Genomic DNA, 21,741 nt, shown 5'->3' on the forward strand with positions numbered 1-21,741 from the left:
ATATATATATATATATATATATATACACAGACTACTGTACATATATGCACAATTGTATATATACACTATGGCATACACACAATATATACAATGTGTATAATATATGTAGTGCATATAATATATATAACCTGTTTTGTACATAACTATATGGTTATCTGAATTCACATGGTATACATTATTCTAGATCTTAGTCATGACTGACAAATTTTATTCTACATGTCCCCAGTAGTTGCCATGTTATGCTCGTCTTATAATTTGCTTCCAGCACTTCTGTTTGACTTGCCTTCAAGCTTTTCCTTCTTTTCATTGCCAGCAGCTCTACTCTTTCTTCAGGTTTCTCTGGCTTCCTTGTGGCCACAGAGCTTACTTATCATCTATATTACTATTTCTCTAGTGTTTCCTAAGTGGTTCTTCTTTTCTCAGAGCCCTTGGCACGTGATTCAGGCATATTTATAGTTTTCAAAAAATTTTAATGTTTGATTAAGAAAATAATTTTCAAAACCACAGAAAATTCTTTGATTAAATAAAAGGCTGAGAAACACTTGTAGATTCCATAAAGATATTACATATCAGTATCAATATTTGTAAATTAATAGGCACCAATTTTATAAGCTCTGTGGTTACAGGCCTGTTCATTGACTGGTCAAATCTATGCTAAGCTGAACCTCTGGAAACATTCCTAAACATTGTTTTATATCATACAATAGCACGTAGTAAGCACTGTGCTTAATAAATAGCCAGGTGTTGTGCTAAACATGTTATTCAAATGAAATCATTTATTCTCACCAAAAAACTCCAAGAGGTACATGTGTTAGTATCTCCATTTTACAGTAAGAGAAAACTGAGCATCTGAGAGATTAGGAACCTTGTCCAAACTCACTCAGCAGCAGACAAGGAGCGGCACTGGAATTCAAGCCAGTCTGAGACTGACTCCAAAGCCACCTAATAAATAAACAGGTAGATATGTGCTTGGATGGATAGACAGACAGAGGGATTGATAGGTAGATGGATACAGATAAAGGTGGCGAATAGTCTTCGCCCACCACTGCCGAAGGCACCACTCCACGGAGGTCCAGCCTGCTGCGCTTCTAAGCCAGGCAGCTTAGCAGATGGACAATCAACGGGACAGACTCAAACACCAGAGCAAGAGCTGCAGAACACACAATTCTGAGGTTGCTGCAGAACCTCCACAAACAGGTAGCAGCCAGATACATTCTCCAACCTATTGTACTGAGCACAATGTGGGTAAAATTGCTCTCTGTAGTTGCAGAATTTTGTTTTTCCCCTTTCCTAGTTACTGATCAAGAGACAGTTTCAGCTGCCCTGGAGACAAGCTCTCCATCCTCTCAAGACCCTCAGCAGTCCACTAGCACCGGTAAGTATCGAAAAACATTAAAACTTAAAAAAACAAAATTATGCCTCTTTGGGAAGGTCACTTTTCCAATTCTAAGTTCTCATTTTTTTGTTTTAATTTGTAATAAGACCATAGAGGACCCCTTGCAACTGACTCCAGCGTCATGGTGACCTGGAGAAGCACCCTATCAGTTAGTGGGATGGGCTTCAGGGTAACTTAACACCTTGTAAGTTCTCTCTCTCTCTCTCTCTCTCACACACACACACACACAACTGTGACATTTGAATTCCTCTGTGGTAAAAGGCAATGCTGAATTCATTTATAGGAGACTTGTTTTTCCATCTAGAACAGACCAAACACAAAATAAAGACATGGTAACAACAAAGAGCAAAAAGCAGAATCTGGAGTTTTGGTGTTTGTCATTGAATAACAAAATCACCCTTGAAGGCTCACCACTTACTTGGTTGTCAAGAACTCAGATAGTTTTTGATAACAGGATTGAACTATAAGTGGAGAATTTAGAACACCTGGATTATAATACCAGCTTTTTTAGACAGTAAAGCACTAGATGGTTAGCTCTGGGCAATGATCATATATTTAACTTATCTTTGTATTTTACCTAGCATAGCATCTGGCAATAGCAGATACTCACAAAATGCAGTGTGAATGAATGAATGGATGAATGAATGAATGCATGCATGCCGTTGTCATGGTGCTTTGAGCAAGACAGGCCTCATCCAGAAAGGCATACATTCCTATATGTCCCCTTTCTGTTTCAGATAGTGTCTCTATAAAAATGTCATGTGGTGGGAGAAGTGCTTTCATATCACCATCATGTTCATAGTTCTGAGTAGGAGATTACATTTTTAAAATGCTTATCGTGAATAACTCTGAAAAGTAAATGTTTAGGTTCTTTAAACACTGATAAGTACATATGTACCACACATACATACATACTTTTTCTGCAGGGCGATGGAAACGGAAAATATTATGAAGTGGAACTACCACCTCATTTGCCTTAATAATCCAATATTTTTAAACATGTTTAGAATCTAGTTGTCTTTAAATTGGTTTACACCGCTACTGAATAACTCAATTTTCTCCTCTGCTTTTTCATATATAAGATTTAAGAAACATGGATTCTAAAATTCCTTTCAGCTTTCAATTTCTACAATTTTATTACTGTTAATAATGCCCATTTTCAATAGAAGGGGTGGTTTCATTCCCCTTGGGGTCCACATCGTGGCGCTGTGCAATGGGCTAAAAACCAGGAGACGGCAGAGGAAAATAAAAAAAGAAAAGGGAAGATAAACAACAAAATCGGAAAAAACGATCTCATTTTTATAATTTCTCTTACCTAGCAAAAATCATCATAGTACATCCCACTTCTAAGGGGGAAGCAAGCATAGGTTAGAATGACAACTGAGCTGATTTTCAACATAAAAATCGTTGCTCTGTGCATTTCGGGCTATGGGTTTTCTATCCATCAGGCTTGGGATGCCATTCTTCAGTGTTCACTTGCTATCCTGAAGCACCTAAAACTGTCTCAACTGGAAGGCCTGCTTCAGGAAGCAGGCACAAAACACTGGCTGGAACTTGGGGCTCTGAGTCTCAGTGTTGGCTCTGCCACTTATTTGCCGTAGGACTTTAGACAATTTACTTAACTCTTCAAAACCCCTGTTTGCTCAGAGCTGTAGAGGAATATATACCAAATGGTCAGCCTAAGGCCTGGTACAGAGTAGTGTTCAGTAAACGTTTACCTTAAAAAAAGGCAAACTGAGCCTGACCATTTGCAACTATTTTTGGAAGAAGTCAGTGTGAACTAATGACCTCATTGTTGTTTTTTTAATGAGGATCACTGAATCTGGTTTCCAAAGCTGCTTTGGGATGACTGTGCATATATACACACTACACGGCACAAACATAGTCATATGTATATATCATGTCTTACTTTCACCTTAGTTGCAGTAATGGAAGATTCTAGTACCTCAGAGATTGACAAGGAAGAGGAAGAACAAACCACTCAAGTCTCTCACTTGGCCACTGGTAAGTGTTCCCACGACTTGTTTATTTAGCATAAACACTTGATGTTTAACCTCCTAGTCAGTACATCCAATAGCCTTTTCCAGTCCTCATTATTTTTGACCTTTCTATTGGTCAGTCACTCCCTGTCCCTTTACTTAGCTGTCTCCCTGGCTTCCTTGACATACTCTGCCTGGTCCTCTTACTTTATTTTTGCGGTACGCGGGCCTCTCACTGCTGTGGCCTCTCCCGCTGCAGAGCACAGGCTCCGGACGCGCAGGCTCAGCGGCCATGGCTCACGGGCCCAGCCGCTCCGCGGCATGTGGGATCTTCACGGACCGGGGCGCGAACCCGCGCCCCCTGCATCGGCAGGCGTACTCTCAACCACTGCGCCACCAGGGAAGCCCCTGGTCCTCTTACTTTTGCTAACCACTCCTTCTCATGTCCGTTAGCTCATGTCCCTTCCTCTTCTGACTTCTTCTATGTAGATTTGATTTTACTTCTCCATCCTTGGTTATTGCCTTAATGCTTAAAGAGTTTTTCCATTCCCAAGACTGTTTCTGTTGCCACCAGCAGAAGATTTCCATACCTGCATTTCCAGAACATTCTCCAGAGCATTAGTCCCTGTTTCATTCCATTTCCCACACATCTCTGGCTGAATTTTCTGTCATCTTCTCAAACTCAACATGTCTAAAAACTGAACAGCACTTTTCCCCACAAAATCAGCTTGTCCAAAGCATCACATAGGCCCCAAACCTTGGTGACATCCTTCACTCTTGTGCACGTGTGTGTGTGTGGACACACACACACACACACGTAAAATCAATAGGCTCCCAAGGACTTTGGAGTCTTCTCTTTTAGGTATTTTGTCCACTATCACTGCCACGTCCCCGAGGCAGAGCCTCATCACGTCCTGCTGGAAGTATTGTAACTTTAGTTTCTCCCCTTGCTGTGCATTTTCAGCACTTGCTATCAAAACATCCCTTTGCACTCTTCACACCTATGTTCAGAAAACTGCTATGGTTCACAGTCCACAGCACGGAATGTGAGCCCTCAACCCTCCATAAGGTGCTCTCTACCACCTACCTCTGCAGTCCTGTCTCTATAAGGTCCTGACCAGAATACACATTTTTCTCTGAAAACTTCATCCTATTTTGATTGCCCTGCCCTTGTTTACCCTAACTGCCCTGATGAAAGGAAAAGTCCGCATCACTCCTCTCCTTACCCCTCCTTCAAGGCCAAGATCCTCACCGAACACTTTCCTGACCAACTCAGGCACCACTCCTGCCTCAGAATCCCTGAACACATCATTATATTAACACACGTGGGTCTAGAATTTGGCACAGATATCTTAATTCTGTTTGTTTCTATTAACTTGTTTGTTTGCATATATAGACAACTCTCCCGAAAACATAGGGATTGTGCCTCATGCAGCTCTAAGCACAATGTTCTATGCGTAGCTGACACTCCTCAATGGCTTGTTGGTTGAGATGACAGGGACCGTGAATGACATTTAGCAAAGTTGGAGCCCGTAGAATCAGAATTCTAGAAGGATCTTTAAGAGCTCATCTGGTTTATCTCCAGATGCCTTCATGGAGGACCGCATTTAACTTAGCCAAGATTAATGAAATTTCATTTTGTTTGCACAGTTTCACAAACTCCTTAACGATCTCTCTTGCTACTTAACTACACTTTGCTGAAAACTCATTCCTTACATCTAATTTGAATCCCCTGACTATAATTTAATATTCTCACATTTCCACTAGAAATGAAAAATAACTAGCTCGATATCTATGTAACTTAAAAACCTTTTTCAAATCATCCCGCACAATTGCTTTGTCTGTTTGTATCCCTGCTTGCTTGTTTTCAGAGAATAAATGACACGAATCTCTTTACTTTCAGGGTAAAGCTCTCTGTCGTCTCTTCCTCTCAGCTGTGTATTAGCCTCTACTATATTTTGCAAATGCTGTGTATATTCCTCAGTGACCAAAAAAAAAAAAAGAAAAAAAACAAGACGCCGAACTGTCTAAAATCCTTTCATTTTCCTTCTAGAAGCGAATCGTCAGTTTGTGGGACTGACGAGGAAGAAGAGCGGCATCCTGCTGCTGAGCCTCGTCTCCTTCCTCATTTTCATTCTCTTCATCATCGTCCAGCTCTTCATCATGAAGATTCGGAAAGCACATGTCATATGGAAAAAAGGTGAGTGGGCAGAGAACCTGACGGAGGCTACAAGATGCTCAAACAATTGGCCAGCCCAAAGGGAAATTCTGTCAAAGCTTTTCCATTCAATGCTGTACTATCTGAGTGTTGTCATTCAAATAAGCAACCGTTTGTTTTGCAGTAAACACAGGATGTGATTCTCCAGGAACTACAGTTACAGGATGCACGACCAAGAGAAACTAGAGTAGCTCCAGGAATTGGCATTAAACTGTGGAGGCTTCTACTCACAAAAAGACAGCAAATAGCATATTCATTCGTTCATTCAATAAGCATTCATTGAGCACCTGCTGTGTACCAGGCACTCTTCCAGGCACTGGGGACACATCTGCCAACAAGACAGACCAAGTCCCTGCTCTTGAGCAGCTCCTATTCTAGGAATGGTCAATCAAAGGTTGACTATAATAGACTGTTTTGGGTCCCATTCTTACACTGTAAGAATGCACTCAGCCTCCGTCAACCATACGTTAGTAATTTTCCCTAAGCATTCTGATTTAAAAGTTTATTTCATTGGAAACAAAAACAAAATTACTTAGCTAGCATGGAAGATATCTACTAAAATACAGACTCAACACATATCAGAAACAGAAGGGACCTTAGAAGTTACCCAGAATGACCATCTGCTGTGTTCATTCCCTAAATGTGTGCCAGGATTAAATCCCCTCTTTAATTCTGAGTGGTTACTTAGACCTGGGCTGTTCAATACAGTAGCCACAGTATGGCTAGTCAGCATATGAACTGTGGCTAGTTGCTCTTGAGAGGTGCTGTAAGGATAAAACACACACCCAACTTTGAAGACTCAGTACACACACACACACACACACACACACACACACACAAGAATACGTCTAATAATACTATATTGAATCTACTAGTTACATAAAACATATTCATTTCACCTGCTTCTTTTTACTCTTTTTACTTTTTTACCACTAGAAACTTTTAAATTACACGCGTGACTTGCATTCTGGTGATCTTGGACACTGCTGATTTAGCCACATACGGCTTGAAAACCTCTAGTAACAGAGAAATCATGATGTCCCGTGGCAAAATACTACATCTTTGAACGGCTGTGACCCTCTTAAAAGTGCCACTTCTCCTAGTTTAACATCTATGTCTCGAGATATTGAGATGCACTAACATTTTCATCATAAATATACCTAAACACAGGGTCTGGCTTTCCAGCTGTGTCTGCACAATAGGCAAATGCCATACTATTGTTTCGAAATCTCCCGTTGATACTTCGCCCCCACGCCTCTTTAAGGGCTACTGGAATTGTTTCTTCCCAAAAGACAGTACTTGATTCTAATCTGCGGTCATTTGACTTCCGCAGCTCTTATACTGCCTGGCACAGTGCCTGCAGGAATCATAGAGAATAAAAAATGATTTGTTGAACGAATGAGGACATGAGGTATGGGGGAGGGAGCGATAAGCCCACTATGGTATAAAAACAGGTGTGCTCTTACTCAAAACGTACAGCTCTGAATACAGAGGATGCTCTGTGCACCAGAAATCAATAACAATTTTCTCTTCCTGCAGAAAATGAAATTTCAGAGCACACTCTAGAAAGTTACAGATCGAGGTCAAATAATGAAGAAACATCATCCCAAGAGAATAATAGCCAAAGTAAGTCAACTATGTGACCTGAGATTTGAAAAATGAGGTTAACGTGTTGCCTTTAATGAGGAGAATAAAAATCAAAGTTTGATTTTTAGCACAAGAAAAAGCAAATCACATACATCATCTTGTAGAACTTGAGGAAATACTTCTTAAAAAACAAAAAGTAGCAGTTAAGTTCAGGTAGCTGGCCCCTTTGGGAAGCCATCCCTGAGTTCTCGCTGTCACACACAGGTAGAACCCTCCTGTGTGCCACAGTATCCTATATACACCTTTACAGTGAAGCACTTCCCACGCCAGACTCTCATGTTTGGTGTGTTAATTTAGCTACCACAGTACACCTCCAGGTGGTGAGCAACTGGATCTACTCTATGTGTACCCCCAGATCCTAGCCTGGGGCTTGGCACAGATGGAATGCTGGATAAATCTGCATTGAATAAATGAATATAAGGCTTAACTAATTCAAACAAATGTTTCAGGTCTTTTGGATGACTTCATTGCAATTCTTCAAGCAAAATATGAAAAGAAGAGTCTAAAAGGAGACTCTGTGTGTGTGTGTGTGTGTGTGTGTGTGTGTGTACTCTTGACAAAGATCCAGTAGAAAGAAGCTAGGAATATAGCAAAACAAGAATCTTACACCTTCCAACCACTGTTTCCTCCATGCAAATCAACTTATTCCACCTGCCAAAAGTTGCAAGAAAATGCAGTGAGCTTTGCCACTAGTTCCTATTGGTTTTACTGAGGCTTTGTAAGAAGCATTTCTTTTACAACACCTCTGGCTTTTTTTCTGGTTTTGACCTAGCAGGGTGTGAAACGGAAAGAAAGACTAGCTGTAGTAGCAGGAAGAGGGGCACAAGTGAGAGGTCTGTGCGAGACCTGGGTGTGGGAGGGGAAAATGTGTGTCAGCTGCATACAGGCTGTTGTAGCACAACGCGTGTTTCTATAACATCCATCTCCTCCCACAACTGGCAGGGGGAGAATGACGTCAGTATAACGTGTAATTGGGGTTGTTTCCTATGCCGATGCTCCCAGGCAAGGGCAACAGAAGAGTGGGAGCAGAATTATAACCTTTAGCAGGAAAAGAAAAGCCCTCAGCTCAGCTACTGAACAAGCAGAAGCCCTTGTAATTCACCTTTAAGAAAGTTTAAAATGAGTATCTATACAGAAGAAATGAGCACAACATTGTAAATCAACTATGCTTCAATAAAATTTAAAAAACAATTAAAAAAACAAAAGGAGCATGTGCACTCAGGACTCCCTCCCCAGAAAGGTCTGCCCCCACCCCGACTCCCTGGGGTGGGGTGGGGGGGCTTGCCACAGTTGTGGGAAGTTGTACTTTATCCTGGGTTCTGACCCCCGCTTCCATCCTCCTTCCCTCAGCACCCTCAAATCCAGCATTTCAACTCTATTGTTTTTGCTCACTTAAAAGCTACCTTCTGGAGCTGTTTCCAGACTCTGCGTACAGAGTTGCCTAGGCTTTCAGTGGGTCGCCCCAGTCCTCTTTTTCCCATAAGCCCTCTTACTTTCAGTATGAAATTATGCTAAAGGCAATGTATTGTTTTGTCCAGCGATACATATGTTATTTGATAGCAGAGATGTCTATATATTTTATTTCAGGTTTATGAGCATATAGTTTACATAAGAAGACATTTTAAAAATTAGACTATCACAGGGCGTTCAAGACCATGTTTACACATCAGTGAATTTCAGGTTCGATTTTTTTAACACATTAACATTCGGACCTACAAATACCACGTGCAGTCCACGTGTTTCAAATAAATGGGTGCAATGTTGTTCAAACTAAATGTTCGTGTTCGCTACGTTTTTCTTTCAGCTTCCCGCTCTAAGAGCTGCATGAACTACATCACACAGTTGTACTCAGAGGCAAAAACAAAGACGAAAGAAAAGGCACAACCTTCAAAATTCAAAGGAGAGCTCACTCATATACCAGAGAGCATCGTGTAGCGCTCATTGCAACAGGAAATAGGATTTCAGGGCAGCCTCATCATCACCTCAGTGGAGCAGCCTGTGGGAAGGAGCATAATTACCGTCACATGAAAAACAAAAAAAAAGTACTTTGAGTGCAATGCGAGATGGTGTCCTCCAAGTGTAATCTGCCCCGGACTCAGAGCAACAAATGAGGACTAACCCACGGACATAAAGCTTTGTAGTTAAAAAAAAAAAAAGTAAAAAGAAGAGAAAGAACCTATTATGCCTGATACTACTTCAGAGCAGGAGAATTCTACTAAACTTTGGGATCAGGGTCAATGTGACCAGCTAACATCTTACTGTAAAGGTAACAGGAGATATTAGATGCTGGGCTCTAGTGGAACTATTTTTAAAAATATTTTTTTGTCTTTCTTTCTGGTTTCCAAATAAAGAACTTCGGGATGAAAAGGACCCAAAGAAGGTCTCTAATCCTAGGAGCTTACTTTCAAGATGCACTTTAAGAAGCTGTAACCAGCCCATTCCCTGTCTGGGAGAAGTTATGCAAAACAATGAGTGAGTCAGATAAGCATGAAGGTCCCAAGACTGATGCCCCAAGACACAAGTGCTAGTTCAAGGCAGACCCAAAGTTTCCATTTGCTTCTACTTGTCTTGCTAAATCACAAGAGTTGACCTGGTAGGCAATGTTCTCCGGACGCGCAAGCTCAGCGGCCATGGCTCAGGGGCCCAGCCGCTCCGCGGCATGTGGGATCTTCCCGGACCGGGGCACGAACCCGTGTCCCCTGCATCGGCAGGCGGACTCTCAACCACTGCGCCACCGGGGAAGCCCCCTAGACAATGTTTTTAGCAGGACACTTCATTACAAAAACACGTGCAAAAGAAAATAATGAGTTGAATTTCCCAATTACTGACATAATAGATGCTTTTAAAAAATTATTTAATAAAGAGCAGAATATGTATTTGTGTTTCTAGTGGTTGTTCCAAGTCGTACTTCCTCCCTTCACTTTCACGTGTGAAAGTGACATGTGACATGTCTTCCCCCCCCCAACATTTATGACATTTCTCATTCTTTGGACCTGAATAAACTAATTCTAAAATAATACCACCTGCCCCCCCCCATTGCTCTACCACATGCGTAAAAATTATGAGTTTGTAATTTGTTACAGGGGCCAGATCCAGCCAGGCTGATTTTTTTCTCATGATACCATTTTTTTTTTAACAATCAAAAAATTACTGAAAGGCATGAGGATAGAACGAAACACTTTTCCCTCTAAACCACTGTAAGTTGACATGATGTTCTGTCACCCCACAAATGCTTTAGTGTGTGTTTCCTCCAAACAAGGACACCCACCCCTATAACAACAGCGCAACCCACAAAATCAGGAAATTAACATTGACTTTTTGTACTGCAGACCTCAGACTTCATCCATCTATCTCCGATTGTCCCAAACCTCCCAGGGGATCCAGTTCAGAATCACATGTTTCATTTTCATCCTATTCAGTTTGGCATACCGTGCCTTCCCTTTCAGGAGCTGGACATTTTTGAAGATTACAGGCCAGTTATCTTGTAGACCGTCCCTCAGTTTGGCCTTGTCTGATGGTTCCTCGTGGCTGGATTCAGGTTATGCAACTTTGACAGGACTATCACGTCAGGGATGTTTTGTTTGTCACATTGCATTTTATCGATCCCATTATTGATGATATCCACCTTGATCACTTGGTGAAGGTGGTGTCTACCAAACTTCTCCATTGTAAACTTACTCTTTTCTGCCTTCTAAGTCAATATTTTGTGGGGAGATGCTTCAAAACTATGTAAATATCCTGTTCCTCAACAAACTTTCAAGTTACCTGTTGACTGATACCTGTATGGACTCATGGTTTCCTCTGTTATTAAACAGGCTACCATCTGTCCCTACCCTATGCTAGTCACTGGGTTATACTCTGTGACTGTCAAATTATTCAGCTGCTAATTTGATGATCAAACTGTGGAAACAGGCTTTTGTGTCCTTCTTGTCCTCAAGCTTCGAGAACTTGCTTGCTTTCTGGTACAAAATATTCCAGGCTCATCTAAAACTTTTTCTGCCTCAGCCTTATAATCAGCCATTTCTCTAAGGATCCCTGGTTCCTTTTAGTGGAAAATGGTATTTAGAAGCCAAAATCCAGGGAATAGGTGTACTCATTGCTTCGGGGGCATCATTGTTTTCAAGTTATCTCAGTAGACAGAGCCAGGGAATATATGAGAATGCATACATACAAGTGTATATATATGTCCATGTATGGATATATTTAAATTTATCCATTGAAAACCATGTGTTTATTCTAGTTTTCCCCCTTTCTGTACTTGTAACTACCTTTTCTGAGAAATCCAGCTTTCATTATCCTTAACATAGTCACTGATTTGCTAAATCCCCTGTATGTGAGCATCTCCCATCTCTGCTACTATCCTGTTCTCCTTGAGGATGTCCTTCTCTTCATGCTCGAGTTCTGACTCCCCACTCTGTGCCCCCCACCTCTCCTTGTGGATGCTCTACTCACCAAGCATGGGCTCTGACCACCCCCACTGTCTGGAAGCCCTGGCCACACACTTAGTGTTGAATGGTAACCCTCCTCACCCACTCAGGCTCGGACCCTTCATGCTGGGCAGCCCTTCTAGGGGCACTGCCACCTCATAGGGCTGGGGCTCAGACACCCCTCTCCGGGCTTCCACATCTCCTCCACCAGCCCCCCCTGTGGATGCCTACTTTGTTAGACCCCGCCTAATGACTTCAGGACTGAATTGTTCTGGAAGAGAAGGGAAGTGGTGGAGTTAGAAGAAGGGAAATGAGCCAGATGTCCTGATTTCTAAGAGATTTTTAATGTACAAAGACATCAAGATGAGGCATGTCATTTATAGTTTTGTAGCAGCTCAGACAAATCATTCACCAAGCTATTAAACTGAAAACAACCCAGGGGAAAAACACATCCGCTTCAGCGATGGTGCTTGCCGTGGCTGATCAAACCACACTGCTGTATTGTGTTACTTTGAGTCTATGTTTGCAGGTTAATCCTCCCCGAGGATGTTCACTGCAACTGTTTCCATTGTTCCAGGGCCTTTTACTCAAGAGGCAAATGAATATGCCAACATTATAGTATTGATACCACGTGAAGCAGGGGTAAGCAAACTTAGCTGATTGTCAGATTTACCTGAGAGGATTTCAAAAACAGGGATTCCCAGGTTTGTCCTGAAAGATTGGTCTCAGCAGACCTAAAGGCAGAGCTTTGGAATCTGCATTTTTTTTTTTAAAGCTCCCTAGGTGATTCCAACCCTCCCTGACGTAGCACAAATCAAAAATTTTCAAAACATAGCTGAAGTTGAAATATTATCATTAAAGCTGAATTAGAAATAATATTTAGAAATATTATATTTTCCTGGAGGTAGAAGGACCTTATGAGTCATCCAGTCCTACCTGATGTAGAACTACACCCCAATCCACAGGCCAGACACATTCTGTGGACAAAAAATTGTCAACGTTCATGGTGCCCAGCCTATGGTAGTTTCTCCATGTATATTTGGCCAATAGCAGAGGGAAGACAGGTAAAAGAAAAACGACATTTGAAAGGACCTATTATGAGCCACTTTTTTTTTTATGAGCCACCTTATATAGGTAATCTAATTTAATCATCATAACATTCTTGCAAGGTAGGTATTATAATGCACGTTTGACACAAAAGAGCTGCTCTAAACTCTACAAAATGGCTCAGGAGACCGCCGAGAGCGTTTAACCAGGTAAGGAGAGAGCCCAGATGCTGATCTGGGTCTGTCTGGCTTCAATGCTATGCCCCTCCAACTGTTATACTAGGGTGACTCCAGGGGGACATTTAGGAAAACATGAGATGTTGGGTAGCTGTGCTCATTATCTTTCAATCGCCCCTCCTCACCCCCCCCCTTTCCTACCTGCCGGGTGCCCTGGGACATTGCCACTTCGGAAACATCAGCAGGCTGCCTTGCCCTCTCCCTGGCTTCCAGCTGGGGAATGTGGACTCCCAGAAGGCGAGCAGAGGATGTGTGTGCAAGATGGCTAGGAACTGACTGGGTCCCCCGACTGGAGGTCACATCTCCCATCAGGCAATTCTCTCTGTCTCTAGTTCGGGAATCTACTTGCTTCCCTCACTTCATCAAGCCTAGAGGGATCCTGCACTGTCTTCTGTGGTTCCCCCAAAGCTTTGGAAGGAGTTCACTTATTAAATCTCCTCAAATTGCCCAGTGTGAATGTATCACCTGTTTGCTGCAGAAACCCTAACCAATACAGTAGCTATATGTATCGATTTCTTGCATCTCAACAAATCTGAATCTAGTTTTATAGATAACCATAGAATATGATCATTAGGAGGGATCTTTGAGTTCATCTCAAGCATTTCCTAAAATTTTGAGGAATACTGGTGACCTAGAAATGTTAATGGATGCTCCGTGAAAAAAAAAAAAAGTTTTCTGGGGTCAAATAAGTTTGGAAAAGGTTGAACATTGTATCTCCCTCATAGAGATGATGCACAGCACAGTAAAGGCTCTGAAAATCTTCTTATAAAGGAATCTGTTTGGCTTTGTTTAACCCAGCAAAGATCAAACTCACTTAACCACATAAAGCAATTTGGGATGGTTGCCCACCCAATGACCATTGGCCAATGGCTTCCTCCTTTCTAGCAGATCTGTGATTTTGTTCTAGTATTCACCCCCCACTGTGTAGTCCTGTGCTTCAGGGGAGGCAGGCCTCCCCCCCAGCCATAAAGAAGAATCACGATTGGTTTGAATCAGCCATGGTTCCACTCCCCTTGCCAGTGGTCAGTTTCAGCTCAGGCACGTAAAACAATGCTGGCCATTGAGATAAAGAAGATGTGGTATATATACATATACAATGGAATACTATTCAGCCATAAAAAAGGAAATAATGCCGTTTGCAGCTACATGGATGGATCTAGAGATTATCATACTAAGTGAAACAAGTCAGAAAGAGAAAGACAAATACCATATGATATCACTTATATGTGGAATATAAAATATGATACAAATGAACTTATCTACAAAACAGACACAGACTCACAGACATAGAGAACAGACTTGTGGTTGCCAAGGGGGAGGGGAGTGGGGGAGGGATGGATTGGGAGTTTGGGATTAGCAGATGCAAACTATTATATACAAAATGTATAAACAACAAGGTCGTACTGTACAGCACAGGGAACTATATTCAATATCCTGGGATAAACCATAATGGAAAAGAATATGAGAAAGAATATATATATGTATAACTGAGTCACTTTGCTGTACAGCAGAAATTAACACAACATTGTAAATCAACTATACTTGAAAAAAATAAATAAAAAATAATAATGCTGGCCATTGAGACAGGAGGGGAAGTCCCTACAGGGCTTCTGGGAAAGATTTCTCTTAATGATAAAAAGAGACACTCAGAATGAAAACATCTTGCCTCCCCTATAATGTTGCCATAACAAGAAGTGATGCTTAGAACTGCCACAGCTATTTCCTCCCCATCAAGGAATCGTAGCTAATGTGGCGAGGATGCAATAGAAAAGAGACAGAGTACAACTAATCCTTGATGGCTTTGTTAAGCCGCTGAGTATTTCAGAACTCCTTGTTAAGTGAGGTAAAGATCCCTATGTTGTTATGTAAGCTGGGTGAATTGGGTTTTAAATTATTTCCAGCTTCTAAATGGAGCACCTTTTAAACTACAAAACAGTTGTTTTATGGAATATTATTGTTCTAACAAACAAAATTTGGGAAACACTGATTTTGAGCAATTCTTTTGTATTTTAGAAAGGGAACGGAGGCCCAGAGAGGTTTTGTCAGCTATCAAAGTCCACACAACTGATAAGTGAGACAGGATTAGAACCCTGGGCTCCTGCCTCCTAAGGAGACCAAAGTAGGATCTTGTCTCATTCCTTACATATAACTTAAGAGAGCGTTCCATGCTTACTTCTTTCTGCTCATTGGAAGATGGAGTTAAAGAATAACCAAGAAATCTCTATTTAATGATCCTTCTTAGTTTTACCTTTTGGAGATGAAGTCAGAAAGATACTTATTTTACTTCCTCTCAAATGACTCAAGAAAAACCAAACCAAAATTCTCTGGCTCCAAGCATCTCTCATTAGGTAAAAAGAACAGAGAGAAAAATCATACTAGCCAACAGACTAAGCACACATCAAGTAGAGAGTCTCCCCACAGAGGAAGAGGATGGTTTGAACTGCTGATCATTCACGAGGTCACTAATTTAACCCAACAACATAATCTCCTGTTACTTCCCCCGGCTGAAGTCATGGTAATTTGCTACATTTATAATGGGGTTTTGATCTAGATGAAATGCAGTTCTATTTTTACAGTGTTACACCTAAGAGAGAAGCGCTTTTCCTTCCTGTAATGCATTCATGAGCAAGTTTGTCATCATAGATCACTACTCTAGACCTGTTCAAATATGCTAATTTTCCCCTACCTTTTCTGCTCTACATCTTATTTTCAGACAGAAACAAACCAAAACTAAGGCAACAGCAACTTCTTATACTCTCCCCAAATGCCTCACAGTTTATTTATTTTTATTTTTATTTTTTGCGATACGCGGGCCTCTCACTCTCGTGGCCTCTCCCGTTGCGGAGCACAGGCTCCGGACGCGCAGGCTCAGCGGCCATGGCTCACGGGCCCAGCCGCTCCGCGGCATGTGGGATCTTCCCGGACCGGGGCACGAACCCGTGTGCCCTGCATCGGCAGGCGGACTCTAAACCACTGCGCCACCAGGGAAGCCCTCACAGTTTATTTTTTAAAAAGCTATCTTGCCTAATTGTAGAGAGACTAAACTTTGTGAGAGCACCTTGAAGTGACATTTATCATAAAAAATAATTCCGCCAGGTCTTTTGCAATCCCCTGAAACAATGGGTCACAATTTTTAATTAAGACAGGATGCCTCTTTTGAACCAGGCCCTAATTTGTGAAATAAAAATTGTGTCCCATTAGAAAAATACTAAAATCTGTGCCTTCCAAAGTGGTTTGTGGGAGACTAAGTCTCAGATGTCCAGATGAAATTTTCAAATTGTTACCCCCTTTGCTGGAGACAATAACTAAATATTACTCATTATTATTATTATTATTTTGGCAACGCCGTGGCTTGTGAGATCTTAATTCCCTGACCAGGGATCGAACCCAGGCCCTCAGCATTGAGACTGGACCCCCAGGGAATTCCCTAAATATTACTCTTTAAAACAGGGGATGCTCTCTTTCTTTTGCTTTTCCCTAATTCCTTATTCCTAAATTGTGTTTAGCTGGTATCGGTCATAGAATAACTTCCTGTATCTTCAGGTTCCTCATTTGTATAATGGGGATAACAATTGCCGCGACACAGAATTAGTGTAAGGACTAACTGAGATAAGAGAATACAGGCAAAGTGTCTAGTCCAGCATTAGACATGTGATAAGTACCTAACAAATGTTTATGTTTTTCTCCTCCACCTTAGATTCATTGTTTTCTCTTTGCACTAGTTTTAGACAATGGCATAGGGACCCCTGAGTCTGGGTCTACTTACTGAGAACATCCTGATAACTGGATAAACAGATTTTTAACTTTAAAGCTAATAAGGCAGAAAGGGGCTGCTACTGAAGAATGACTCACAGAAAGACCCAGTCAGACTGAAGACTTGTAATGAACTCTATCACCTCATCTCAAAATAAAATCAGTAGCAATTAGAAGCATATGTTTTAATACTGATGTAATAAAATAAAAATTTTATATGTGATAAAGATGGTATCTCAAATCAGTTGGAAAAGGTCAACATTTTACTAATTGGGCAGCCGTATCGAAAAAGGCAAAACTTGATAAACACATCATAAACCAAAAATGAAATTCAAATAGATGCAAGGTTTAAATATACAAATGAAACCATAGAAATACCAGGAAAAAAAATCGGTTAATTGTTCTATAACTTGGGAGTGGGATAAACTTCCCTTATGGTGACTCAAAATTCAAAAATAAGAGGGAGGAAGATCGATAAATTTGACTACATAAAAATAAATGCCTCTTGTGGCAAAAAAATAAATAAATAACAAATGACAAGCTGGGAAAAAAATATTTGCAACTAAGATCACAAACGGTAAAATCCCTAAATATAAAGAGCTTCTAAAAACTAAGAAGAAAAAAATCAATACTATGCCACCAAAAAGCAGCAAGGAAAAAAAAGGCAAATTTTTCTTAAACACATAAGAAATACATAACAAGGAAATGCAAAATTAAAACTGCTCTAAAATTCTATTTCGTATCGATCATATTGGCAAAAATCCAAGCACTTCACAATACACTTTGTTGCCTAGGCTGTAGGGAAACAAGCGCTCTCTTATGTTGCTGGTGGGAATGTAAAATCATAGAGCCTCTATGAAGGGGAATTTGTCAACATCTAACAAAATTACATTGGTACTTACCGTTTAAGCCAGCGATCCCACTTTTAGAAATCTAACCCAAAGGTAAATGGAAAAATTATAATTTGACATTATGAACAGATTTTTACCCACAATACTTCTGACAACAAATGTGTGGAGTTTCTTCCCCACACCAACCAATTCTCCAACTCTCTAGACACCAACTGGGTGTCCTGGAACGCAATTCACTTCTGACACTAACTACCTGGTCTTAGCATAGATTCCACAGGTTAAGGGCTCAGTCCCTCAGGACTGCCCCCACTTCAGGTGCCAATCACAGGTAGTAGATCCCTAGGTTACCCACAACTTGTGTCTGATTTAACTGCAAATTGGAGGTTCCCGTGACCCCCTCCTCAGGTTCAATTAATTTGCTAGAGTGGCTCACAGAACTCAGGGAAACACTTTACTATTACTGGTTTATTATAAAGGATGTTATAAATGATGCAAAGGAACAGCCAGACAGAGAGGCACATAGGGCAAGGTCTGGAAGAGTCCGAAGCACAGAAGCTTCAGTCCCCATGGAGTTGGGCTGTGCCACCCTCCTGGCACATGGCTGTGTTCACCAACCCAGAAGCTCAGTGAATGCCATCATTTAGGGGATTTTACGGAAGTTCCATTATGGAGGCATGATTGATTAAGTCATTGAGTGTTGGTGATTAGCTCAATACCCAGCTCCTCTACCCTCTCCTGAGGCTGGGGGTTGGGCTGAAAGTGCCAACCCTCTGATCACAGGGATGGTGCCTCTGGTAACCAGCCCTCATATCCCGAAGCTATCTAAGGGCCCAACCAAGAGTCACCTCATTAGCATAAACTCAAGGATGATTGAAAGAGGCTTATAATGAACAATAGAAGAGGCTCCCCTGACTCCTGTCACTCAAGAAACTATAAAAGGGTTTTATAAGCTCTTGTGTCGGGAACCCAGGACAAAACCCAAATATTATAATAAATGCTGCTTCTATCACTCTTATTCCTTAGGAAATTACAAGGGTTTTAGGAGTTCTGTACCAGGAACCATAATGAAGACCATAAATATACATATTTCTTATCACAATGTCACAGCTATTCATTGCAGCACATCTATAACAATTCAAGTAGCTATCAGTAAGGGGCCGGTTGGGCACATGGTGGGGTATTATACAACCATGAAAAGGAATGATGAGAAAGCTCATTACATGTGTCTATAGGGTGATCTCCAGGATATGTTATTGAGTGAAAAAAAAAAAAAAGCAAAGTGCAGAAGACAGCACATAGATTCCTTTAATCTGAGAAAAGGGGTGGGTTACAAATAAATAAACGATAAATAAATATGATCTTTTTTTTTAAAGGAAAGCTAAGCTAAAACTAATAAAAATTATTGCTTATATGAGCTGAGAGGGAACTGAGTGGAGGGGATGCAGTGAGAAGTTAGACTTCTCGAAATGTACCTGACTTTATAGTTTTGACTTTGGAACTATGTAAGTGATTTACATAATCACTTAAAAATTAAATCAAAAGTAAAAATTAATTTCTTTTTTAAAAAATGCCACACAGAGGGCTTCCCTGGTGGCGCCGTGGTTAAGAGTTCGCCTGCCGATGCAGGGGACACGGGTTCGTGCCCCGGTCCGGGAAGATCCCACATGCCGCGGAGCGGCTGGGCCCGTGAGCCATGGCCGCTGAGCCTGCGCTCCGCAATGGGAGAGGCCACAACAGTGAGAGGCCCACGTATTGCAAAAAAAAAAAAAAAAAATGCCACACAGAGACGAATTAGTTCAGCTTACTTTAAAATATACATTTGACTGTGTACACCAACAGGATATATCCTAATGACAAAAAGAACTGCAAACAAATCTTAAACTGGTTTCAGTAGTCATATTGTTAGTTACCACACCGGGACAGCCGCTTTGAAAGCATAATATATATTGTGTAGGATAAAGTGCATAATTAATTATGTTAATATCATTGGAACCACGATTTCCAGCACAAGAGAAAGAGATATAAATGTAAAATCAAATAAGTTAAAACCCTGTATTCTTAAATTTGAATTGAAAACAAAAGCATGCACTTATAATGTATTTTTCTCTTGGAAAAATAAATAAAAAAGTATTTTCTAGCTTTTCCCACTGAAATGACCTGGAGACAATTACCATTTCAGTAGCAATAAGCATCCTCGGTGCCCAGATTGTGGTCTCTAAATAACATTTAACTAAAACTACCCAAAGCTCCTTGAAGAAATGGCTAAATCCAGGTTGGGGCAAGAAACGTATAAGATGAGCCTGAAACATTTTATACCAGAAAGCAAGGAATTTATCAAAGACAAATCAGTTTTGGAGACTGCTCAGCCACCAACTCTTTAATCCGAAATTTAAAATACATTTGCAATATTTTGAAAAATCACTGTGCAACAAAAATAGCCACAAGTGCGTGAAAGGATGCTCAACATCATTAGTCATCAGGAAAATGCAAATCAAACCCGCAATGAGATAGAACTTCACACCCACAAGGATGGCTATCACAAAAAAAGACAGACAATAATAAATTTTGGAAAGGACATAGAGAAATTGGAACCCCCATAGATTACTAGTAGGAATGTAAAATGTCTCAGTCACTTTGGAAAACAGTCTGGAAGTTCCTCAAAAGTTCAACAGAGAGTTTCCGTATGCTCCAGCAATTCCACTCCTAGGTATATACCCAGGAGAACTGAAAACAAACTTCCACAATGGTAACTAGACTTATCATGGTGATCACTTTGAAATGTATGGAAATATTAAATCACTATGTTGTGTAACAGGAACTAACAGTGTTGTAGGTCAATTATGCTTCAAAAACAAATACACAAACTTATGCAAAAAGAGATCAGATTCGTGGTTATCAGAGGCAGGGGGTGGAGGGAGGCAGGATTAGATGAAGGTGGTCAAAAGGTACAAACTTCCAGTAATAAGATAAATAAGTACTAGGGATGTAATATACAATATGATAACTAAAATTAACACTACTATATGAAAGTTGTTAATAAATTAAGTCCTAAGAGTTCTCATCACAAGGAAAAGAAAACTTTTTCTCTTTCCTTAACTTTATATGAGATGATGGGTATTCACTAAACTTACTGTGGTCATCATTTCATGATATATGTAAGTCAAATCATTAAGCTGTACACCTTAAACTCCTACACTGCTGTATATGTCAGTTATATCTCAATAAAGCTGGAAGGAAAAAAAAAACTGCCTAAGGGAATAGGAAAAAAAGAAAGAACTGTCCACATAAAAACTGTACATGAATGTTCATAGCAGCATTATTCATAATAGTGAAAAGGTGGAAACAACACAAATGGCTATCAATGGTTGAATGGGTAAATAAAATATAGTATATTCATACAGGAAATATTATTTAGCAAAAAAGAGGGAATGAAGTACTGACACATGCTACAACATGGATGAACCTTGAAAACATTATGCTATGTGGAAAAAGCCAGACACACACACATAAACACATATTGTATGGTTCCATTTACGTGCAATGTCCAGAAGAGGCAAATCCATAGAGACAGAAAGTTGCCAAGGGCTGAGAAAATGGCAGGGAATGAGGAGTGACTGCTTTGGGAGAGATGTTCTGGAATTAGTTGTGATGATTGCACAGCTCTATAAATATACTAAAAACTACTGCATTGTGCGCTTTAAAGGGGTGAATTGTGTGGTATGTGAATTGTATCTCAATAAAGCTGTTATTTTAAAAAATCACTGTAGAATTTGTTTGGATCCTGATTCAAACCCACCAGTTATAAAAAGACACCTAGAAGACAGCCTGGGAAGTCTGAACACTGACTCAGTATTAAATGATATTAAGGAGTCGTTGTGAATTTTATTTCAGATGTGACAATGCTATTGCAATTATTTAAAAATTGTCTCTTAGGGAACTTCCCTGGTGGTGCAGTGGGTAAGACTCCATGCTCCCAATGCAGGGGCCCCGGGTTAGGTCCCTGGTCAGGGAACTAGATCCCACATGCATGCTGCAACTAAGGAGTCCGCATGCTGCAACTAAGAAGCCCACGTGCCGCAACAAAGATCCCGCGTGCTGCAACTGAGACCGGGCGCAGCCAAAATAAATATTTTTTAAAAATAAAAGAGACATCCTTACATGCTTACAGATGAAACCTCATAACAGCT

At 40.7% G+C, this 21,741-nt stretch overlaps 1 protein-coding gene across 2 annotated transcripts in view; it reads left to right on the plus strand.

The window, feature by feature from the left end:
• The window catches only part of CRTAM (cytotoxic and regulatory T cell molecule), a 37,534-nt gene extending 27,418 nt beyond the window's left edge, over positions 1-10,116 (plus strand). Inside the window, exons 6-10 of one of the 2 annotated variants that reach the window (XM_022560388.3) lie at positions 1,295-1,375; positions 3,317-3,400; positions 5,429-5,575; positions 7,133-7,219; positions 9,045-10,116. In XM_022560388.3, the coding sequence (XP_022416096.1) occupies positions 1,295-1,375; positions 3,317-3,400; positions 5,429-5,575; positions 7,133-7,219; positions 9,045-9,175 (530 nt within the window). In that variant the 3' untranslated portion in view covers positions 9,176-10,116. The remainder of the gene's footprint in view (positions 1-1,294; positions 1,376-3,316; positions 3,401-5,428; positions 5,576-7,132; positions 7,220-9,044) is intronic. The other variant, XM_022560390.2, reaches the window with a different exon arrangement.
• The last annotated feature ends 11,625 nt before the right edge of the window (positions 10,117-21,741 follow it).

Source organism: Delphinapterus leucas, chromosome 7 (genome assembly GCF_059928025.1).
Source record: "Delphinapterus leucas isolate spDelLeu-1000000601 "Yukka" chromosome 7, BTC_Dleu_Yukka2, whole genome shotgun sequence".
Taxonomy (NCBI): Eukaryota; Metazoa; Chordata; class Mammalia; order Artiodactyla; family Monodontidae; genus Delphinapterus; species Delphinapterus leucas.